The sequence below is a fragment of the Carettochelys insculpta genome, chromosome 7 (genome assembly GCF_033958435.1).
Source record: "Carettochelys insculpta isolate YL-2023 chromosome 7, ASM3395843v1, whole genome shotgun sequence".
In the NCBI taxonomy this organism is placed as follows: Eukaryota; Metazoa; Chordata; order Testudines; family Carettochelyidae; genus Carettochelys; species Carettochelys insculpta.
Genome location: NC_134143.1, coordinates 45,608,645 through 45,629,347, shown reverse-complemented (window position 1 = coordinate 45,629,347; position 20,703 = coordinate 45,608,645). Strand labels below are relative to the sequence as shown.

Below are 20,703 nucleotides of genomic sequence, written 5' to 3'. Positions count from 1 at the left end.
TGTGCTTTGAATTTCAATGGCTGGTATCAGAGGGAGTGCACTTTGGGAATGGCACACTGTTGGATTACCTCATTGGTAACTGCATACAGACACAGATGGCAAAATGTTAATTACTTGTCAAAAGAGACAAAATGGGATCTAAGGTAAATTGTGGAGATGTGTGGAAAAAACTGATTGTCTGTGTTAAAAAATTAAGTGAAATCAAAACTGCAGCTACCCAAAGGATTTGGCATGACCTTTCCCACTTTAGTTATCCTTTCTTGCCTCTGTTCTCAGAAGCCTGATACATTGGACAAAAATGATCTGAAAAATTATGAATACAAACACCATTTTCAGAGCATGTTTTGTGTTACTGTAAGCATAGGGCTTTTTCCTTCTTGTGAGCTTTGTGTTTTTCCAGCACTCTGCCAGCAGTGTTTGTGCTGCTCCAGATCATGGTTGTGCCAGAAGTAACATTATGTCTTTCTCTTGCCAGGGATTTGTAATTTCATGTAGTAATATTTACTAAGGGTGAAAAATTAATATCCAGAGGAAGAAGTTCAGGTGGAAATATTTTAGCTAAATGAGAAGGGAAAATCATTTTAGCAATTTTTAAGTTCATATGACTGAAGAAAAAGATCAGATTTATATGTGTTATGTTTTTCTTGTGATACACTCAGAAGTCAACATCCTTTAACAATGAAACTGTATGGCTTGTTGTTAATATTTGTTGGTATTATGGTAATATGTAAGATCATGGGCTTATAAATAAATAAAGTGGTCAGGTATTCAAGTGTGCCTTCGGTTATTTTAGTTAGTAAGTACATTTGTTGAGAACAGTTACTGCAGATGTTCAGCATCATCTTAAAAATATATTAATAAATATTTTGCATATATGCTAAAAATCCCATTACAATCTTTCTGATATACAATATAATCATCAAATATGTACAACTTGTATTTTTTCAGGAAGGCAAAAGAACAAAAAATAAAATGATAGCTGGAAAAGCTAGAATGGATAGTTTCGTGGCTCAAATTGTTCAGGTGACATTGGACGAGATAAGAGGCCAGTTCTGAGCTGATATTGGTGAAATCCTGTTTATATGAGATTCCTGTGTGGCTTAAACAGACATTTTGCCACATTTGAATTTGGTCTTAGCCTCAGTTTCCCTGTCTGTAAAATGGGGTGATGAGACATGTGTAACTCACAAAGGTATTATGAGAATAAATTTACTGAGAATTGTAAAATCCTTTGTAGAGCTTCAGATATAGGATCCTTAATAACTGTAGAAGCGTAAAATATATGTTTTATTATTAAATATTTTGAAAAACCAACCCAAGTTTTCTGTACAGCATGAAAAAGAATATAAATGCATTGCAAGTAAATCCCCACTTTCTTTGTTCTTACTTTTATTCCTGTGTTGTGCACTGTTCAGTTGGAAAGCACTTCAAGAAGACATTTCCCATCAGCTCTCCTATGTCTGCATCGTATCTGGGCCCAAATTCAGCGGTCTGTCCTGTTTATCAAAACACTTACCCATTTGCTTAACTTCAGGAGGACTTAAGAATATGCTTAAATTGAGGCATATGTTTAAGTTCTGTGCTAAATCCTCCAATTTTCCATCTGTAATTTATTGCACAGAGAAGACCCTTTCAAAGTAGGCATACCTAAATCTAATTAATACAAAACATTCAATAACATGAAGGCTAGTTATAACCAGACGACTGGAAGAGAAATCAAAGACAAGCCTGACACACTGTCTGACATTCATACTGCTCAATTACAATAAATTTTATCTCCAAGGCCTGAGACCCACAAAATACAGTAAACTCTTGGATATCTGGCAACCCCAGGACCAGGAGGTTGCCAGATATTCAAATATGCTGCATATGTGAAAGGTTCCAATATGCTCTGGGCGGGGCATCATACAGCGTGAGGAGCTGCTTTGGGTGACTCGAGCATGGCTGTGCCATATGGGGAGCCACTGTGGGTGAGAGAGCAGAGGAGCTGCTGGCCACCGTGGAATACCAGTTAATAGAGAAGTCTGGTTATTTGAATTATGGTTAAAAGAGAGTTTACTGTATTTAGCAGCACAGTGCAGTCACTTGTTGAGAAGGGTGGTCATACAAGTGGATTTGCTTCTCTGACAGATTTAAGCCCTACAGCCAGTTATAAAAGATTTGTTTACGTTTATAGACTGAAACTATATTTGACCATGAAACTTAAATAGAGCTTTTACAATAGGTTATCCTGGTTTAAGTAGGAAAGCCAGGCTTGAACGTGTTTTGTAAGTGAGGGTTAAACCTGCTGTCCTCAGAGTCTATGGAAGAGGAATCATACACTGAGTTTAAAAAAAAAAAAAGAAGAAGAAAGAAAAAAAGAAAAAAACCTGTGGTCTTGTTATAGGCTATCCAGGTTCATAAATTTCCACATGTATCGTTGGTGGTACGCGAACCTGATGTTCCACCAATTCACTTTACAGTTTTTTAAGGACGTGAAATCAATTACATGTGAGGTTTGCTGGAGTGGCTATTGAGGATGGTTGCAAGTGATGTGTGTTGTGGTATCATGTAATATGGTCAAACCTTTTAAAGTAAAAATGTACAGTGTAATTAGTTAAGACTAGCGCGGCCATCTCTCAGTTCCTGTTAGTTAAGAAGTTGATGTTTGCTTTAAGGAAGATTTTCTTGGCAGCTCATTAGTTAGATTTTTAGTGACACACTAATAATATTTTGTAGTTAAAATTTACAACAAAAACACACTTTTCACTGAGCATTGGATCAAGCCCTTAAGTTCATTGATTGAGAAGGTTTAAAGAGTTGGGGTTCATCTTTCTGATAAAAAAAATCTCTGTCTTGCTTTTTCATTAGACACTTTGTGCAAAAGCTACAATGCAGACTGTTCGGGCAGCTGACACAAATGAAGTAGTCAAGCTAATATTCCGTGAATCTGATAATGACCGAAAGGTATGTGACTGAATGCAGACATATCAGAGATGATGAACGTCTCCTTTTCGGACCTGTAAACATCAAAGGCGAAAATCTCTTGCTGTAATTTCTGAAAGTCACTTGTTAGGGATGAATTTAGCTCTTAAAAGTTAGTTACAAAATGTACCCTCAGTTAACTTACTACCTGATCCTTTATGGTGATGGGCATCATCTTTCATGAGTGTACTTCTAGGTGTGAATTACTGTGTGATTTGCAATGAATGTTTGTAGTAGGATACATTCTCTTCCAAGAGGCGCTTTACATAGCCCTGCAAAAATTAGACTTATGCTTCACCAGTTGGGGGAAGACTGTAATTGTCCACACTCTGTTCATTTAATCTTGGGCTACATCTATGCTAGCACAAAACTTGGAAATGGCCATGCTAATGGCTATTTTGAAGATTACTAATGAGGCACTGAAATGCATATTCAGCACCTTATTAGCATGCTGCTGGCTGCAGCTCTTCAAAATTGCCACGTTTCGCTCCTGCGCGGCTCGTCCAGATGGGGGTCTTTTTCAAAAGGACGCTATCAACTTCGAAATCCCCTTATTCTTATCAGCTCAGAGGAATAAGGGGATTTCGAAATTGGTGGGGTTCTTTCGAAAAGGACCCCCATCTGGACGAGCCATGCACAAGTGAAATGCGGCAATTTTGAAGAGCCACAGCCGGCGGCATGCTAATCAGGTGCTGAATATGCATTTTAGCCTCATTACTAATTAGCAATTAGTTTTGTGCCAGAGTAGACACGGCCTTGTTAACTGGACAGACAAATGGACTGACTGATAAGAGAGATTTAAAGACCTAGAAATTTACTTTATTTTTAAATGGCTGAAGCTATGTAGTTAACAATGACTTACTATCCAACTCTCATATTATGACCGCTTGGGCCAGAAGTTAGTCCCTGATTTTGTTTTTTTCTGATTTACTTTTTCAGGTTATGTTACAGTTAGAAAAGAAGCTCTTTGACTATTTTAATCAAGATGTTTTCAGAGACAACAATGGCACTGCGGTAAGTTTGTTGCTATGCAACATATTAAAAGAAATAGTTTTTCAAAATAGCATGTCTATATTCTTGGTGTACATGTGAGATTAGAATTGGGACCCACTTGGACAAAATAGCTCAAAAATCATGGGTAAGTGACCATTTTTATCTAAACTTATTACTATGGATGGAAGGTGGATATTAACTATCTTCACATCCCAATATTTTTCTCATTTTGAAACATTTGGTCCAATCAGTGCTTTGTTACTACCTTTCTTTATATTATCTCATTAAAAATTCCATGTCCCGTTTGCAGTTCCATATGACAGATAAAGAGACATGACCATCCCTCTACATGTATCTGTTTTATTTCCCGTTTCAATATCAACTTGAAATTTTGTAATTTTATTCTTCCTTTAATACAGCTTTATCTGCTGAACAAAGTTACTCCCCTTCCTTGCAATTCACAATATACCAGGGGCATTTCAAATGACAGTTTGGACAATTTCAGATACATGGACAAAATGCCCACGCTCATGTTTGCATACAAAGTCATATACAGACATCATACTTTCACATATTACATTTCAAAATCAACTGCCATTTCATTCACGCACCGAGAAGCAGGAAATCTTCCCGATCAAGCATGGAAGGAAAAAGATAAACGATATAATGAGCCATTGGAGATAATCTAATCTTCATGGTCTAGTTAAACACACAGCACCATGATCACTAAAAACAAACTACCTATCTAAAAGGATAAATGTTCCTATGCCGAATTCAACCAAAAAAATCCATCGCATCCTTCATCAACCAGCGGTCTTGTACCCATCTGACAGAAATTTAATTCAAGCTGGCTCCTGAAAATAATTATTGTATTTTAAGAGTAGTAATCATTGGTCGGGACATGATTGAATGTGTCCATGCCTATTGACTTTTTCTATGATTTATAGCTTTGTTTAGTCGATATTCCCATCGAAATTGTATAATTAATTATAAGTGGGGCTGTCAGGTCTGCAGGATGGAGTGCCCTGATGAGTATTTGGGAAGATTAAATTTTCCTTAGCTATACGGATGTAAGGCTTGGGAATTTTCACATCACTATGTCTGTTGGATAAAGATGTTTTCTGTGTGTTTAGCAACTGCTTTAGCTCAAGATCCATTGATTTTCTGAGCTCTTTTTTATCAGTGTGGTGTCTCTTCAGTAACAGTGGAATGTGTGCAGATGTGACAAGAACTGACAAATATTTATTATAAACAGGCTACTTTATCATGGTCCATGCACAATTATTCTGTCTTTTTTACACTGTAATCAACAAAAAGGGTCCTTAAGATAGATGTAGAAATGGTTATCATATTTATGAAAAATCTAAAACAGATACAAATTATCAGTTCAGCAGAAATTCTGCCATTTCCGATCTGAAATATTTCAGGTCTAATATTTTCCAAACTTCAACAACTGTCTCTGCTTTCCCCAAAAATGGCATGTACAGTAAGTAAGTAAAGGCTCTTCAGTAACATTCTGTTCAAAAAGATCAGTGCAGATAGCAGCTTTACTGAGAGATGCAGTAAGATAAAAAAGAGAAAAATTATGTCAACTCTCTAATGCAAAATTATCTTAGAATATGAAGTGAAATCTACCTTAAGTATGTAATGTATCTTAGTAGTATATTTTTCCTAAAACTTCAAGGACCCAGTTCAGCTCTGGTATAATTCCGTTGACTTTGTCTGAGCTACAGAGCCTACGTGCTACAATGGTTGTATTACAAAGAAAATAATAGGAAGGATGAAATACATGAGGCTGAACTTGGCTCTAATTGTGAATTCCCAAACATAGTGGCTGGGTCTACACGAGCCCCTTCCTTTTGAAAGGGGCATGTTAATGCGCGGGTTGGAAAGATGCTAATGAGGCACTGCAATGAATTAGCATAATGGTGGCAGCTTTTCGAATTGTGTGCCACCCGTGGAGATGGGACCTTCTGAAAGGACCCCCCCAGTTTTTGAAAGCCCTTCTTCCTAACACGAGATAGGAAGAAGGGCTTTTGAAAACTGGGGGGGAGTCCTTTCGTAAGGTCCTGTCTCCACGAGCGGCACGCGATTCTAAAGCACTTTCGAATTGCCATCATTATGCTAATGAGGCACTGCATATTCATTGCAGTGCCTCATTAGCATCTTTCAAGCCTGCTCATTAACATGCCCCTTTTGAAAGGAAGGGGCTCATGTAGACACAGGGAGTGAATTTGCATGGACATCGGAAAGTACAGGTTGAACCTCTCTAGTCCGGCACCCTGGGGACATGACCGGTGCCAAATGAGAGCATATGCCGAACAACAGGAAGTCAATATTGTCCAACAGCATTACCAACACTTCCACTCCACATTGGGCCTTAGAAGACATGTAGGGGTAAACTAGAGTTATATAACAGCACAGAACACTGAAAGTCAGGGCTGTTGGCCATAAACAAACTTTACGGGATCACAGGAAACTTGATCAAACCAATGATAAGTTGTTCTCTGGCTGACTAAAATCATGCTAGATTACCCATGTTGCCAAATAAGATTAGAGAGCTTCAACCTGACGGGAGAATTGAGCTTGATTTTTCAAGTCCAGACAAGTTCTCCTGTACAATCCTTCATATCCTCGTGATCCAGAGGCTGGTGTGGGACCAGTTCTTCTCAGAGAAACATCAGGACTTTAAGAAGCTTCGGGGCTATTCTAAGTTGTGCCGGTGAGTAACAGTCTCCAGGAGAACACTACGCTAGCTGAGGATTGTTAGAGTTCTGTGCTCCTCTAGCCATTCCCCCTCAGGTTATCTTCCCAACATACTTAAATAGAAGGGAGCTTATAGTGTGGGAGGATACTTCAGATGGCTCGTTAAAGCCCATTTTATGGCCACTGTGCACCCTTGGATCTATGATCTAGTGCAGCATTCCTGGCTTTTGTACTGTTATGTGTGGGGAAGTCAGCCAAAAACCTTGGCTGTATATTTGGATTTGCCAATTTTATAATGATAAACATAAACAATATCATGCGATCAACATATTCAGGTGAATGTCATAATTCAGAGGTTTCTTAAATAAATTTTCACTTTTTCCATAAATTTTCAAACTACTTAAAACCCTTTATATTAATTCAGGATATAACTAATTATTTGCTACAAGATAGCTCTGTCAGGAATTTCCTGTTAACTTGAAAAACGTTAGAAAGAAAAACAATTCAAGGATAATTAATTATTTAACAAGAAAAAAATCATAATTGTTATTGATTTGTGCAAAGGTACCATTAATTAAATGCTGCCAGTTCAGCAGCCAATTAAATAAATATATAGCAGGAATGTAAAAACTATTAATGACTGCAGGAGAATGATTAAATCATTAAAATATTTTATAATCTTTATCCACAATGAAAAATGGTTCAGACATTCATATATTTCACATAAACTATGTTCATGAACTATTTCAGCAGCAAAATCAGACTCTGTCCTCATGAATTTGACCATTACTGCACTGTAAGAGATTTCAATCAACTTATTCCAACAGTTTTGAGGCTGATCCTGCCTCCACTGCAGCTAGGTGATAGTTTGGCAATTGACTTCAATGGGAGCAGGGCAGGGTTTTGGTGATCTTGTTGAGCTATCTCATCTATTGCTTGTAGAAGCTGTAATCTGACTCTATGGGTATAATGTTTGGGTATATGGGTATAATATTTGTCCTCCTTTCCTGCTGCATCTTCATGAAAAGATTGTCTGGACTTGTTTCTCTGTCTACTCTGTTCTTTTGGGACCTAGGACTCAATCCTTCCTTGAGATAAGTCACTTGTGCTACTATCAAAGAGATCTAATGGAGATTTAAGACTGCTGTAGCTCGAGGGAATCCTAGGCTGTCTTTACATTGTCTCCTTCCTGCATCAGAGATGCATCAGGATCATGGTAGAGGCATGTAGGGATAAAATCAGAGTACATTGCAATCTGGTGATCCTAGGCCAATTGAATGAGTCATAAAGAATTGTTCTTCCGAGTATTTGTGTCTGGGTCCAAAACAGACCCTCACCTGATTCTAAGATTGCCTGGTGGTGGTGTATTATCTCCGCCCTGCCACTTTTCAGACGCTTTCACATATTTCATGCAGCAGTCTGCTGCAGCAGCTCTGCTGTCTCCCTTCTGTAGTTCAGGTACAGCCCAATAACTTTTAGCCTTCGGACACCATGATAGGGAGGTGCTTTTGTATTTCTTCTTACTGTGCTTTTTTGATGGGAAAAGATAAAATGAAAGTCACGTCCGTATTGCTTTTGTTTTGTTTGCATCTACTGTCAAATGCCCACTTTCTCCAGCAGATCCCAAATAACGATTTACAGAGAATGGAGAAAAATTCTTGTAATCAGTACTTCAGCTAGCTATCTTGCCTTCTATCTTGTGTACAACACATGAGATCTTTCTCAGGACTTAATCCCTTTGATCTGAAGTCCTTTTTAGATGACATATTGTACATGAGGGAAGAGAACTAGAAGGTGTTATAAAATGGTTCGGGTTATAAAGATTGTGTTCTCCATATGTCAAACAAGGATTTAAAGTAATTATTGTGTTAATTAATTTGAGATTTTCTTAATGCAGGTGTTAATCTTTTCAAAGGGATCAGCAGTTGCTAATTTTTAAAATATTCCTAGGGAATCCTAAAAGGATTTGTGGGGAGTGAGAGAGAGGTTTAATCCACAAGGGACCTTTATTAAGCTTTTTTGTGTGAATATGTGTGCTCATGAACTTAAGGAACTGGCATCACTGAAAATGTATTAATCAACAGACAAGATATAGCACAATGCACTCTTCCCCATGGCCTTGGCTCTGACCCTTTTAAAGATAATGGGAATGCTGTCCACTAAGAACTAGATTAGGACGATCAAATGCATTTCATCAGGATTTGACTTGAACCATGATCCCAGAGGTGAAAAGGCAGAGGTTTATCCACTGAGCCACCTACCCCCTGTCCAGATAAAATCTTGAATATGATGTATAAGGGGCAAATTAAGATAGAGAAAGGAAATTGATTGCTCAGAATCACACTTGCTGAGGACTGAGGGAGAAGGGAACCTATACACCTGCAACTGTCAAAGCAATCTTCTTAATTTAAAGCTGTACTCTGAGGTAACTTTTTCACAGAATATAAATGGAAAAGTGAGATAATGCAACTCACTTTTAGTTGAAAACAGCATTCACCTACTTTATTTTTGTTAGCTCAACTCTCTGTTCAGTTGGTATGCAGGGGAATGGGTTGTAAAAGTCCAGAATGGGAGAAAATGGAGGGAGGAAACCTAATGATTTGACCAATACAGTCCACTAACAAATGTAAAGTCAATATATGTTTAGGAAGCTGCATTCTACAATTAAAATATGTTTCTCTCTGCAATATGTCAGGTATTCCGTCAGCACAGAATTGATGTTCCATATTTGTGAATGATTTTCTTGTAGAGTTGCTTTCAGAACCCCCACCCTGCTGTTCTCCCCATTATATGTAAGACTCAGTTGATGTGTACATGCAGCTGTGTTGAATACAGTTCTAAAGCATTCCATCTCTCCTTGGATTAGTATAGTCAAACGAGGGGCACCCTGGTGTCCATATTTGGAGTCTGAGCTCTGGTACATAATCAGTGGAATTCAACTGACATATTTTGATGCACTGGGTAATTTAAAAAAAATTGATTGCATGTAAGATAACACTGTATTCAGTCACACAGAAGAACATTTGTATTTACCTGATCAACGTTTCCTCTAATCTTTTTCATCCATGTGAGGATTTTTTCCATCCATCTGTGGAATAATTTTCTTATGCACGAAGGCATGTGAATCAGCAGTAGACAAGAAAACCCAGCTGTGGGCTCTCTGCTAATCAGATAAGCATCATTTGACTCTCTCCTGAGAAAGTGTCCAGCTTATAGGGAATACTGTATCCGATTACGCTGAAAGCCCAATACTGTAGGCCTTAAAATTCTGAGTAACAACAATCGGAATACTGCCTGAGTAAAGATTGTAGAATCTGAGCCAAAATCATTGTTCAGCTAATGTGTATTTTTATATCCCGAAAAGTGTGTGTGTGTGTGTGTGTGTATGCACACAAACACACATACATTTTTATCATTATCATCATCATTATCAACAGTCATGGGCTCAGTGCCCATTGGTGTCCAGTGCCTCCCTCACTATGTGTGTCCATCTTTCCCTGTCCAGTGTGGAGTGGCTTAGTTTCTGTAGATTAGCTCTGCACCAATATACTATGACATCTACCCATTTTCTGTGGGGTCTGCCTTACCTATTCAAGCCATCCAAATACCAGGGTCTTGACTTTTTGTTCATTATTTGTTCTGTAGATACGTCCAAATATCTGTAACTTCAATTGTGTAATTTTCTGCAGTAGGTTCTCTTTCAGCTGTATCTTCCTATTTAATTCCTCATTGGAGACCTTCTGCATCCATCCTATTCTCAGGATCTTTCTGTAACAACTCCTCTTGAATTCCAATATCCTTCTCTTCAAATCTTTTGTTATCATCCATGTCTCACATCTGTACAACATGCTGTTGAATACACATATTTTCAAGGTGCTTAGCTTCATTCCTAAGATAATCAGATCTTACCCATTGCCTTCAAACTTGTTCTTGGTTTCACTATTCTAGTCACTATGTCCTTCTTACAGTCTAGATTGTGTCATGTTGCTCCCCAGATATGTGAACTTCTCTAGGTTCTCTAGTTCAATCACAGCTAGACTGATCTTTCTTCATGTTTCCTTATCTACAAAAGCCATTTTCTTCATTTTATTGATGTTCATAATCAGTCCGTACCGCTTCCCTTCCTCATTAGCACCTGCACCGTTCTCGCTAACTTCTCTTCATCTTCCTCAGTTAAAACTATATCATCCGCCAACCTCAAGCTGTTAATTCTCATTCCATGCACAGATATCCCTTCTGCCTCTTCCTTGATCTTATCCATTGCTGTTTGGTGCATGATGAAAATACTCTATGATATCGGATCTCCCTGTCTTGTACCTCTATTCATTCTAAACCAACTTCCCAACTCTCTGCACATTCTCACCTCTGCCTCCGCATTGTTATGCCTGTATCAAATTGTGGTATCCAAATCCACATGTACAGCATAGTATATTCCACAGTGCTAATTTCCTAGTGTTACGAATTCATGGTGTATTTTATTACCAGAAACAGTTAAAAATTAATGGGCATGTACAGTGAATTTATCAAACTTTAATTAGGAATATCCTACTTATAAATCTTTTCTGGAAGTTAGTTTCTAGTCAGACTTGGGTTTTGGGTATGTACATATAGTAAGGCTATTCTCTGTGTATATAAATACAGTGCATTTGAATTGCTGTGATAAGTGTTACAATACAGTATAGATAATCTTAGTGTCTGTTCCAGCGAGCAGCTTTGTAAGGACTATTCATGGAAGTAAGGCTTTGCTGGAAATCAAGGGGCTCCATAAAGTCACTGAGATCTATGGAGTCAGTTACAGTACAAGGATCTTATTGAAATCAAGCTAAGCACAGATATGCATATTTTGAGTCTGGGCCTGATTTGGAAAGATTGCAATGTTAGTGTAATAAATGTATATTCAACAGCAGCTACCTAGATTAAGGGATATGTACTTGTGACTAAACTTCTTTAGGATTTAGAATAGGGCTGTTCAAACTTTGCCCAATTTGATGGGTATTGGAAAGTAGCCAAAAAACTGAAGTCTCACCTAGTTTGTATGCAGTGGAGTAGATAGTACTGACTCCATTGTAGTGGCTCTGTACTCTTTGCTTTCTGCCTCTGTTTTAAAAGATGCAAGTGGCCAGACTGCCTTTTAGAATACCTTGGAAAATTCTTTGTTTAACTCTCAGCTAAGGGACTTGGGAAGGGAGAATTTAAAGTACCAGCTAGAGCATGGTTTGGTGTGCTGTGAGAACTGTCCAAGAATGCGGTGAAATTTTGTCAATTTCCCTTCGCTCTGGCTTTTTGCAGAGCCACTGTGGGGGAGAAAGTTGATGAATCTGTGCCAGCTGGGCTTTGCTGCTTGAGTCTCAGCTGGTGCAGGGTTTGTCAGTTTCCCTCCCTCAGTGACTTTTTGCAAAGCCACCGTGAGAGGAAATACCAACCCAGCGGGACCCCGTTTGCATCAGCAGGCAGCTGAAATGCTGCTTCCTGGCCTGAACAAGCTGATGGGGTACGCTGCCCTACTGTGCTCTGGCAAGAGGGAGGAAGAGAGGGCAGGAGTCTGTTGGAGCGGGAACATGGTTTAAATGCCATGTCCTGGCTCCATCAGGCTGGCAGGGGAGGGGAGCCTGCTGTCAGTGGTTACTTGGTTGCCCACCATCCCTAGCATGGCGTTGAGCAGGTTTTGAAAATGTGTGTTTGCTCGCTGTAAGACAGTGTAGTCTGTCGTGGATTTGAAACATTAATGCATTTGATCCTTATTTAGCTTGTTGTGTTCACTGCTGTGTTGCAAACCTCTCTAGGAGGACTGCAGCCATAGTTGGGGTTAGTAAATGTGACATTTATGAGCAGTCAATTCAGCTGCAAAAAGTGGGTGTGACATGGAAATGTCTCACTGAAGTTTACTGTGTTCTGAAAAGGTTGGGAACCACTGTTTGAGAGACCTACTTAAAGGACATGCCAAAATTCAAGTTCTGAACGGAAGCACTTTCTTTTGAACATATCCCAGAATAAAATAAGGAGTGAATCCTGTCCAAAGGGGAACAGGATATTGACAGCAGATCTGGTAGTATGCTGCTGAGCATAGTGCTTGTTACTAATAATCCAATAGAGAGGTTTGTGAGCAGGCTGCAGGACTAAGAAAAACAGTATCTAGTGTACTACTTAGGTATGAAATGGCTGTCAGGGAGTCATGATGTATCATGTGGATCTCAGTGGCTGGCTCTGCTCTACATGTCTTGTGCAGTAGCTCTTCAACGATCTGGAATAAACTGCTACTCATGGCTGTCCTTGTGAATAACTGAAAATCCAATCGTGTATGTAATTTGGTTTCATAAAATTGTCCTTATGTACATATAATGTGGCCACCGTCTGACTTTAATGGTTCTAACCCCATGTCCGGCCCACTTTCTCCCACACTCATCAGTATTCAGTCAATAGCAGAGATCTTCATCGGCAGCCCCTCAATTCAAGGATGGTCTCTACCATAGGTTTACATATGGGCCAGATGCCATGGAGGGGGAGCCTCAGGCCACGGGTTCTAGATCCAGGCAAACCACAGTCTGGAACCGGACCACAGGCGGGGTTCTCCACTCCTGATGGAGTGTCTGGAAAGTGTGGGGGAGCTTTCAGGGTAGAGCCAGGCAGAGACATTAGGAAGTGGGCAGGGTGGGGCGAAGGCAGAACAGGAACTGGACTGGTGAATTGGTTCCTTTTCTTATTCGACTGCACATCCCAAGCATCTCTGTGCTTCTCAGGCTGAGGGAGAAGCTCTATTTTAGGGAGAATGAAAGGCCATTTGGGAAATGATGGCCCAGAGCAGTGGCAGGCAAGGTCCTGGAGGAGGGCTGGACTTTTGCTACTGGTGTCAGCTCTTTCTTTTTTGTGGTTTGGATGGATTTGGGGTCATGGCTGACATCACAGCCATCATGTAAATCGCTTCCTTGTGGCCTTTGCCAAGCACACAGAAGTATCTCAATGACAAGCTCCAATCCTAAGAGGGGAAGGGAGGAGGAAGGATTCATGGTGATGTTTCATCTCCACGTGGCTAGTGCCCTGTGTTTGCCACTGTTATGCAGAGCTTCCACATATATCTGTATGTCTCAACAAATAAAATTTGCAGAATTTTGAAGTTTTACAATATTGTGCACTGAATTTTTAATTGTTTTATGGTGAATGCTGTCCTTGTTATGAAGTGCTGGGACTATGGGGAGTGGGGGGTGGGCATTATAGGCAGTCTGTTGGCAGAAGGGCGTTGGGCATAGGGCTCTGTGATGGAGATTTCTGGGTAAGGGGCCCCTGGGCACGGGTTGTTGCTGGGCATAAGGGGATGGAGAGTACTGGGCGGGCGGGGCGTGCTGGCAGTGCAGGGCTGTGGTTGGTGGCACAGGCAGGACGGAAGTTCAGAGGCTGGGCAAAGGGGCCAGAGGACAGGAGCGCAGGGGATGTGAACCCCACGAATGCCAGGAGAAAAGGGAGCAATGCTGTGCCCACAGAGGTGCAGGGCTACTGCTGCCAAGTGTCTAATCCAAGGGTCACAAACTCAGTTTACCTTAGGGCCAGTGCCAGTCCTCAAATCATCCTAGTGGGCCAGCAGGCGTCCCCCTCTGGCAGTGGCTCTGGGAGGGGAGTCTCCATGTGCTCCTTCATACACACACATTCACTAGCTCCACCCGCCACCCTCAGCGATTTAACGCCCCTGGGAGCCCGTGCTGCCCAGTCCCTGCTGCTGCTGTGCCAGGCCTTTCGTTAACCCCTGAAGCTGTCTCCCTCAGGGAAGGAGACTTGGGAGAAGGGTTGCAATGGGGGAACAAGGGTGGTGGAAAGATAAGAACACACCCCCCAAGGGCCACAGGAACTCACATGCTGGCAACCGCATGTGGGCCAGGTCGTGGAACTGCTCAAGCCACAGATGTCCCATGAGCCATGAGTCTGGTTGAATCACAGAAACCCAAAAACTCTTGCCCTGCCCCCAGCCCTGCACCTCTCCGTGGCGCTGCCCCTGCCTTACCCCTTCTCTGAGGTCCCATCCTGCTCACTCCACCCCCCCTGCCCTCCACCCAGATAGTTGGGGTATGCGAGGGGTTGCAGGCTCTGGGTTGGGGGTGAGATTCAGACTGCAGGAGGAGTCTCCAGGCTGACCCTGAGACTGGTAGTTAAGGTGCAGGAGGGGGTGCAGGGCTGAAGTTCTGGAATGGAGTTTGGATACTGGAGGGGGCTCTGGGCTGCGGCAGGGGTGCGTGGGGTGGGAGTGTAGACTCTGGGAGAGCACTCAGGGCTGGAGCAGGGGTTGGGGTGCAGGAGGAAGTGCCGGGCAGAGGTTTGGGGCGTGGGACTGAATTTAGGGTGCAGGCTCCAGTCTGGTAGCATTTACTTTGTGCAGCTCCCAATCAGTGGCACAGTGGAGCTAACACAGGCTCCCTGCCTCCCCTGCCCCTGTACTGCTCCCAGAAGCATCCAGCATGTCCCTTCAGCCCATGGGGCTGTATCACGGAGGGCACGACACATTGCCCCTGCCTGCAGGCACCACTCCTGCCGCTCCCGTTGTCTGCAGTTCCTGGCCAATGGGAGCTGTGCAGTAGATGCTCAGAGTTGGGAAAGTGTGCAGAAACCCCCTCGTGTCTCCCCTCCCCCCGGACCACAGAGATATGCTAGCGTCTTCTAGGAGTTGCACAGAGACAGGACAGGCCTGAAGCCTGCCTTAGCCCTGCACACCACCAGATTTTAGTGGCCTAAAATCACCCAAGTTGGCTTCAGTAGCCTCTGGATAATAGAGCTTAATTCTGGGAGACTCCCAGTGAAACTGGGAGGTTTGACAATCCAGCATGGCACTCCAGAATGTGTCTTAATCCAAGCTGCCATTTTCCCTAAGGCTTACCCTGGCCCTAACCTCTTCCACAGCCCTCTTCGCATTGGCAAAACTTTCAGAGGAGTCAGGGAGACAGCCCTGGAGCCAGTGCACACACATGGAACTGCCAAGCAGTTGATCCTTGCCTCTTGCACATGTAACCTTTGGGAAGCTTCATGAGTGGCAGTTCCCGTCAAAGCCCTTTTCCTACAGGTAAACTCATGCAGTGCTAGTGAGATCACAAGGGACCAGATGAGGACGTACATAGACCTTATCTTTAAAAGAGGAAACAATGAAGACATGGAGTCAGTTGAAGACTAGTCAGCTTCAATGTATAAACCATGGAGATAATTGTCCCATCCTGGACACTGGTGACGCCTCTGCTGGAGTAGTCTCCAATTCAGGGTGCCACATGTCAGGAAAGATGTGGATAAACTGGAGATAGTCCAGGGGACAGCAATCAAAATGATAAAAGATTTTGAAAACCTGACCTAAGAAGAAATGTTAGAAACTGGCCGTGTTTAGTCTGAAGAAAAGAAGGCAGATGCAGGGGACTTCGTAAATAGTCTTCAAATATGTGAAGGGCTGTTTTAAATATGATGTTCTCAGTGTGCACTGAAGGTAGCACAAGAAGCAATGGGCTTAATCTGCAGCAAAGGAGATTTGGTTAGATATTAGGAAAAACTTTGTAACTATAAGGTTATTTAAGGGAATAGGCTTCAAAAGGATGTTGTGGAATTCTCATTATTGAAGATTTTTAAAATATGTTGGACAAACACCTGTCAGGTATGATCTAAGTCTAGCTGGTCCTGCCTCAGCAAAGGGAGTTGGAGTCAGTGACTTCTCAAGGTCCTGTCAAGCCCTGCATTTCATTGATCCTATTGCCATGACATTTTGATGGAAGCTGATAATTTGGGTTCATGTCTGATTTTGGCCTTTAATATGAAATGGCCCCACTGAGCCTGAACTATAGCAAAATGCTGGACTAAATCACCTAGGTTGTGGAATCTCCATGGCTGGAGATTTTTAAGAGCAGGTTAGATAAACACCTATCGGGGATGGTCTAGATGGTGCTTGGTCCTGCTGAAAGTGCAGGGAACTGGACTTGATGACCTCCCTTCCAGTTCTAGTGTTCTATGATTCCTACCACTGGCATACTAAAATACAAAAAGTGTGACTCATAAACATTGACATGTCATAAGAGCATTACATGATACGTTACAGAGACTTTTCCTGTGCTGGGTACAGTCTTGTGATATTTTCTCTTTTAAGAAGAAGAAATTTAAAGAAGGTTCAAAGTGTAGAGTCACAGACAATCTTACTGACTCTTAGTTGTAAAGTCACTCACTGTAAACAGATTAAACAAATCTAGCTCCGAGTTGTATGCCTGAGACAGAGAGACCAGTATGTCCCCAAGTCTGTATTTTAAATCATTGGTTGTTTAGGTTGAGCAAGGACTGCAGAATCACTCCCCAAGTGCATAAGGTAGTTGATATTCCTTTCAAGTCAAAAGTGTTAAGTATCAAATTTGAGAAGGAACTCCAATTCAGATGTCTCCCTTTGCGATCTGGACTGTAAGTCTCTTTGTTTTATAGTAACAGAGAGGGAGCCGTGCTAGCTTGTCAACTTTGATTACTGTTTTTGGTTCTCTGTGCCTTAAATATTGAGTCTGTTCTGGTATGGCTGTGGTCTGAAGAAGTGGGTCTGTCGCACAAAAGCTCACCTAATAAATTATTTTGTGAGTCTTTAAAGTGCTACTTGACTGCTTTTTTCTCTTTGTTTTAGAATGCACACTTTCAAGTTTTGGATGCTATGACCTGCTAGATTGAAATGCTCACTGGCAGGTTATGTGTATTCAGATTCCTAATGTCTGATTTGTGTCCATTCATTCTTTGGCGAAGTGTCCGTTCTCAGGCAGCCCACTTAATAGACATTCGCAGAAATGATTTTTCTTCTCCTTTCCCCCACCCTTCTGTCCTATGTAGTTGACTTGTCAGTTTTTATTTTGCTTTTTTTTTCTATTTTTTTATCAAATTCTCTTCATCTCATTTATCCTTTATCAGGATTTTCCAGAGCTGAAGAAGTGGATCTATCCCACAAAAGCTCATCACCTGATAAATTACACTGTTAGTCTTTTAAAGTTCTACAGGACTGAGTTTTTGTTTTGTGAAGATATAGGCTAACACGGCTACCTCTCTGTTTCTCTCTCAATTGTAAAAGCTTATATTTTCCATTAGTCTTTTAAACGGTGTCCACTTTCCGTGAGTTACTATGGCCAGAATTCACATATTTTAATTTTCTAAGGTCGTTTCTGTGTGATCATCTCCTTTTTTTGTCTGAAACTTCATTTCCTTTTCACAGCTGTGAATTCTCTGGTGGTTGCTGCAGATGGATTTGATAAATGCTGCTAATATCACCTTCTGATCTAACAATGCTCTGACTTTGGTCTGCAGGTCTTGATGAATAATTGCCGTTGTTCTACTCCAATGACTGAATTAAGTTGCCCTGTTATAAAGGGTTCATACTTCTGTGATTTTAGCCAAGGCAGCTCACAGTAGTGTCCCTGTGGACATTGACCTTTTCCACGGTACCTTTTCACTCTTAAGGCTAAGCCCGCAGAACTGATGTGGTTTCTTTAGCTAGCTAAACAGTGTTCAAATTCTTTGTTCATTTTAAATGTCTGAGCACAATAATTTTGAAATGTGGTATTCCATGTAAATACAGCAAACCCTCGCTTTACGTATCTTCACGTTGTGCGAAACTCACTTTTTAGCATGAGTTTCACACAACTTGAAGACATGTGGCTATCAGCCTGCCTAGCTTCCCACAGCTACAGTCAGCTAGGCAGGCTAAGAGTGCCTTCCCAGAGCAGTGCTAGGCACCCCGCTGGGAAGGTAGGGGGAAGGCTTTTAGCTCAGCTAGCTGCCTGCCACTGTGGACAGCCAGGAGGGCTAAAACCCCCTTCCCAGAGCTTCACTGCTATCAAGCTGACAGCCAAAGCCCCCTTACCCCCGCCCCAGCTCAGACCCAGCCCACGCGGGGGGGCTTCCAATTCCAACCCACGCACACAGCTCCCAGCCCTCAGCACACCACAGCCCCACACAGGGCTTAGGCTCCGGTCTATGGCACAGCACACAGGGCTCAGGCTCCAGCCCCCTGCCCACCATCCCTGCAGACCCGGCTCCAACCCCTGCATGCCTCAGCTCAACTCCAGCCTCCTGCCCCCCCTCCTTCCTGCAGCCGTAACTCACCCCAGGTTTAACCCCTCGGCCCCAACCCACTGTCCAAGCCCCCCTCCTGACTTACCCAAAATTCAAGATATGTGAGGATTGCATGGAGTGCAGCCCTCGTGTATCCCAAGGGGCTACTGTACTCTCTTAGGCCAAAATTCTGGTCCTAGTGCCTTGCGTGAACCAGGGCAGGGGAGCTTTTCTTCAGCCAGCATTCCAGCCTCAGGACCTGAAGAGCTAACTGCAACCCCTCTGCATTTACTGATTGCATCCCCATAAGAGGGACTAGCCAGTGGATTTGCATGGCAGTGGATTCACCAGCCTAGCCCAACCCTATGCCTCTGCTTCCCAGTAGAACCTAGGAGGACCCGAGTGGACCTCTTGCATACAACTGCTGTGCACGTTTCCCAGATTCTGCAGCTCACCATGGTACTGATCCACACTGGTTCCACTTGAGAAGGCTATAAAGGAAGGTGCAGAGAAAACTCAACTCTCTCCAGGACTCTGAACAAGATGCCAAGCTTTAAGTCACTTTTAACAGCCCTCTTGTAAGCCCATGGAAAGTGTAGTTTATAGTGTCAACATTCAGAATGGGAGCACTGCCATTATAATAAATGGTGAGAACTCAACCCTGCCATCTTTCTATACACACATTTCCACTTGAAGTGACAGCAAGTTTTGTACAGAGATCAGTGCTGGGACTAGTAATTGCTTGGGTACATTGAATATTTGCATATGTCAGCTGTTGAAATGAAGCACACATTGGCTATTCCAGGATGCTTTAGAAATGCTCTTGTTGTCAGTATCCTATTAAAGGAGCATATTTTGTCATTCTCCTATACCCTCCCCCTTCCTTTTTCGCTATTGAAATCTGTCCAGCTGTTCTCAAGTTAGAAGAGGCTTCATTACACCCAGTAACCAGAAGTAATTTGCTTTTAGCCAATTATTTTACAAATAAGTTATTACAATGTGAATAAAGTTTTATGATGGTATTAATTATGATATTAAAAAAGATTAGTCACAAGTTCATGCTGATTAATATTGTCTCATTGTTTCCTTGCACTCTCCCAATCATCCATCTGAATCACTGTGTTGTCTCTTATCTTAGGGCTGTTATACACTACAGAATTAGGTTGGCTTAGCTATGTGGCTTAGGAATGTGAAAAAATTCACAGCCTATGGACAATATTGACTTTCCGTGGTCCAGCAAATTCTCTCATTTAAGGGTGCTGGACTAGAGAGGTTCAACCTGAACTATTTTTATGAGAGACTTAAGCCTAAGAACCTGAAAACCATAGTCAATAAAGATTCCACAGCAATTTTTGCAAAACTAAAAATGTTCTCTTTCGTGTTCTGGCCAAATGCTAACTTTGGTTATAATATTACTCATACACAATTCTGTCATTTCTTTGAAAAATGACATCTAATAGTGTCAAGTATCGGAGGGGTAGCCATGTTAGTCTGGATCTGTAACAGCAACGAAGGGTCCTGTGACACCTTATAGACTAACAGAAAAGTTTTGAGCATGAGCTTTCGTGAGCACAGACTCACTTCATCAGATGAAGTGAGTCTGTGCTTACGAAAGCTCATGCTCAAAACTTTTCTGTTAGTCTATCAGGTGCCACAGGACCCTTCATTGCTGTTATCTAATAGTGTGTGTTTCTGATGTTGTTACATGTCTGCCATGTATTGCCTTATGAGTGTCTCTATTTCATTATTAAATGAAGTGGTCTACCATGTTAGCAGTAGCAGTAAATATTTACCTTATGGTGACACCCAAGGGCCCCAATAAGGATTGTGCATTGTGCTGGGTGCAGTACAAATACAACAAGGATACAATTGCTGTTCTGTAACATTTCATGTCTAAAGATAAAAAATGGCAATGGGTAGGGAACATGGAAGCAAATGAGTCTGGTGAAAAACTGGCACTGATTTATGAGTAATGTATTGAAGCACCTTTGCACTTGCAAAAGGACCCATCAA

At 41.8% G+C, this 20,703-nt stretch overlaps 1 protein-coding gene across 3 annotated transcripts in view; it reads left to right on the top strand.

Annotated features, from left to right (window-relative positions):
- The window catches only part of INPP5A (inositol polyphosphate-5-phosphatase A), a 447,602-nt gene that overhangs the window by 383,157 nt on the left and 43,742 nt on the right, over window positions 1-20,703 (top strand). For 2 of the 3 annotated variants that reach the window (XM_075000433.1, XM_075000434.1), the window contains exons 10-11: window positions 2,851-2,946; window positions 3,904-3,978. In XM_075000433.1, coding sequence (XP_074856534.1) covers window positions 2,851-2,946; window positions 3,904-3,978 — 171 coding nt within the window. The remainder of the gene's footprint in view (window positions 1-2,850; window positions 2,947-3,903; window positions 3,979-20,703) is intronic. The other variant, XM_075000435.1, reaches the window with a different exon arrangement.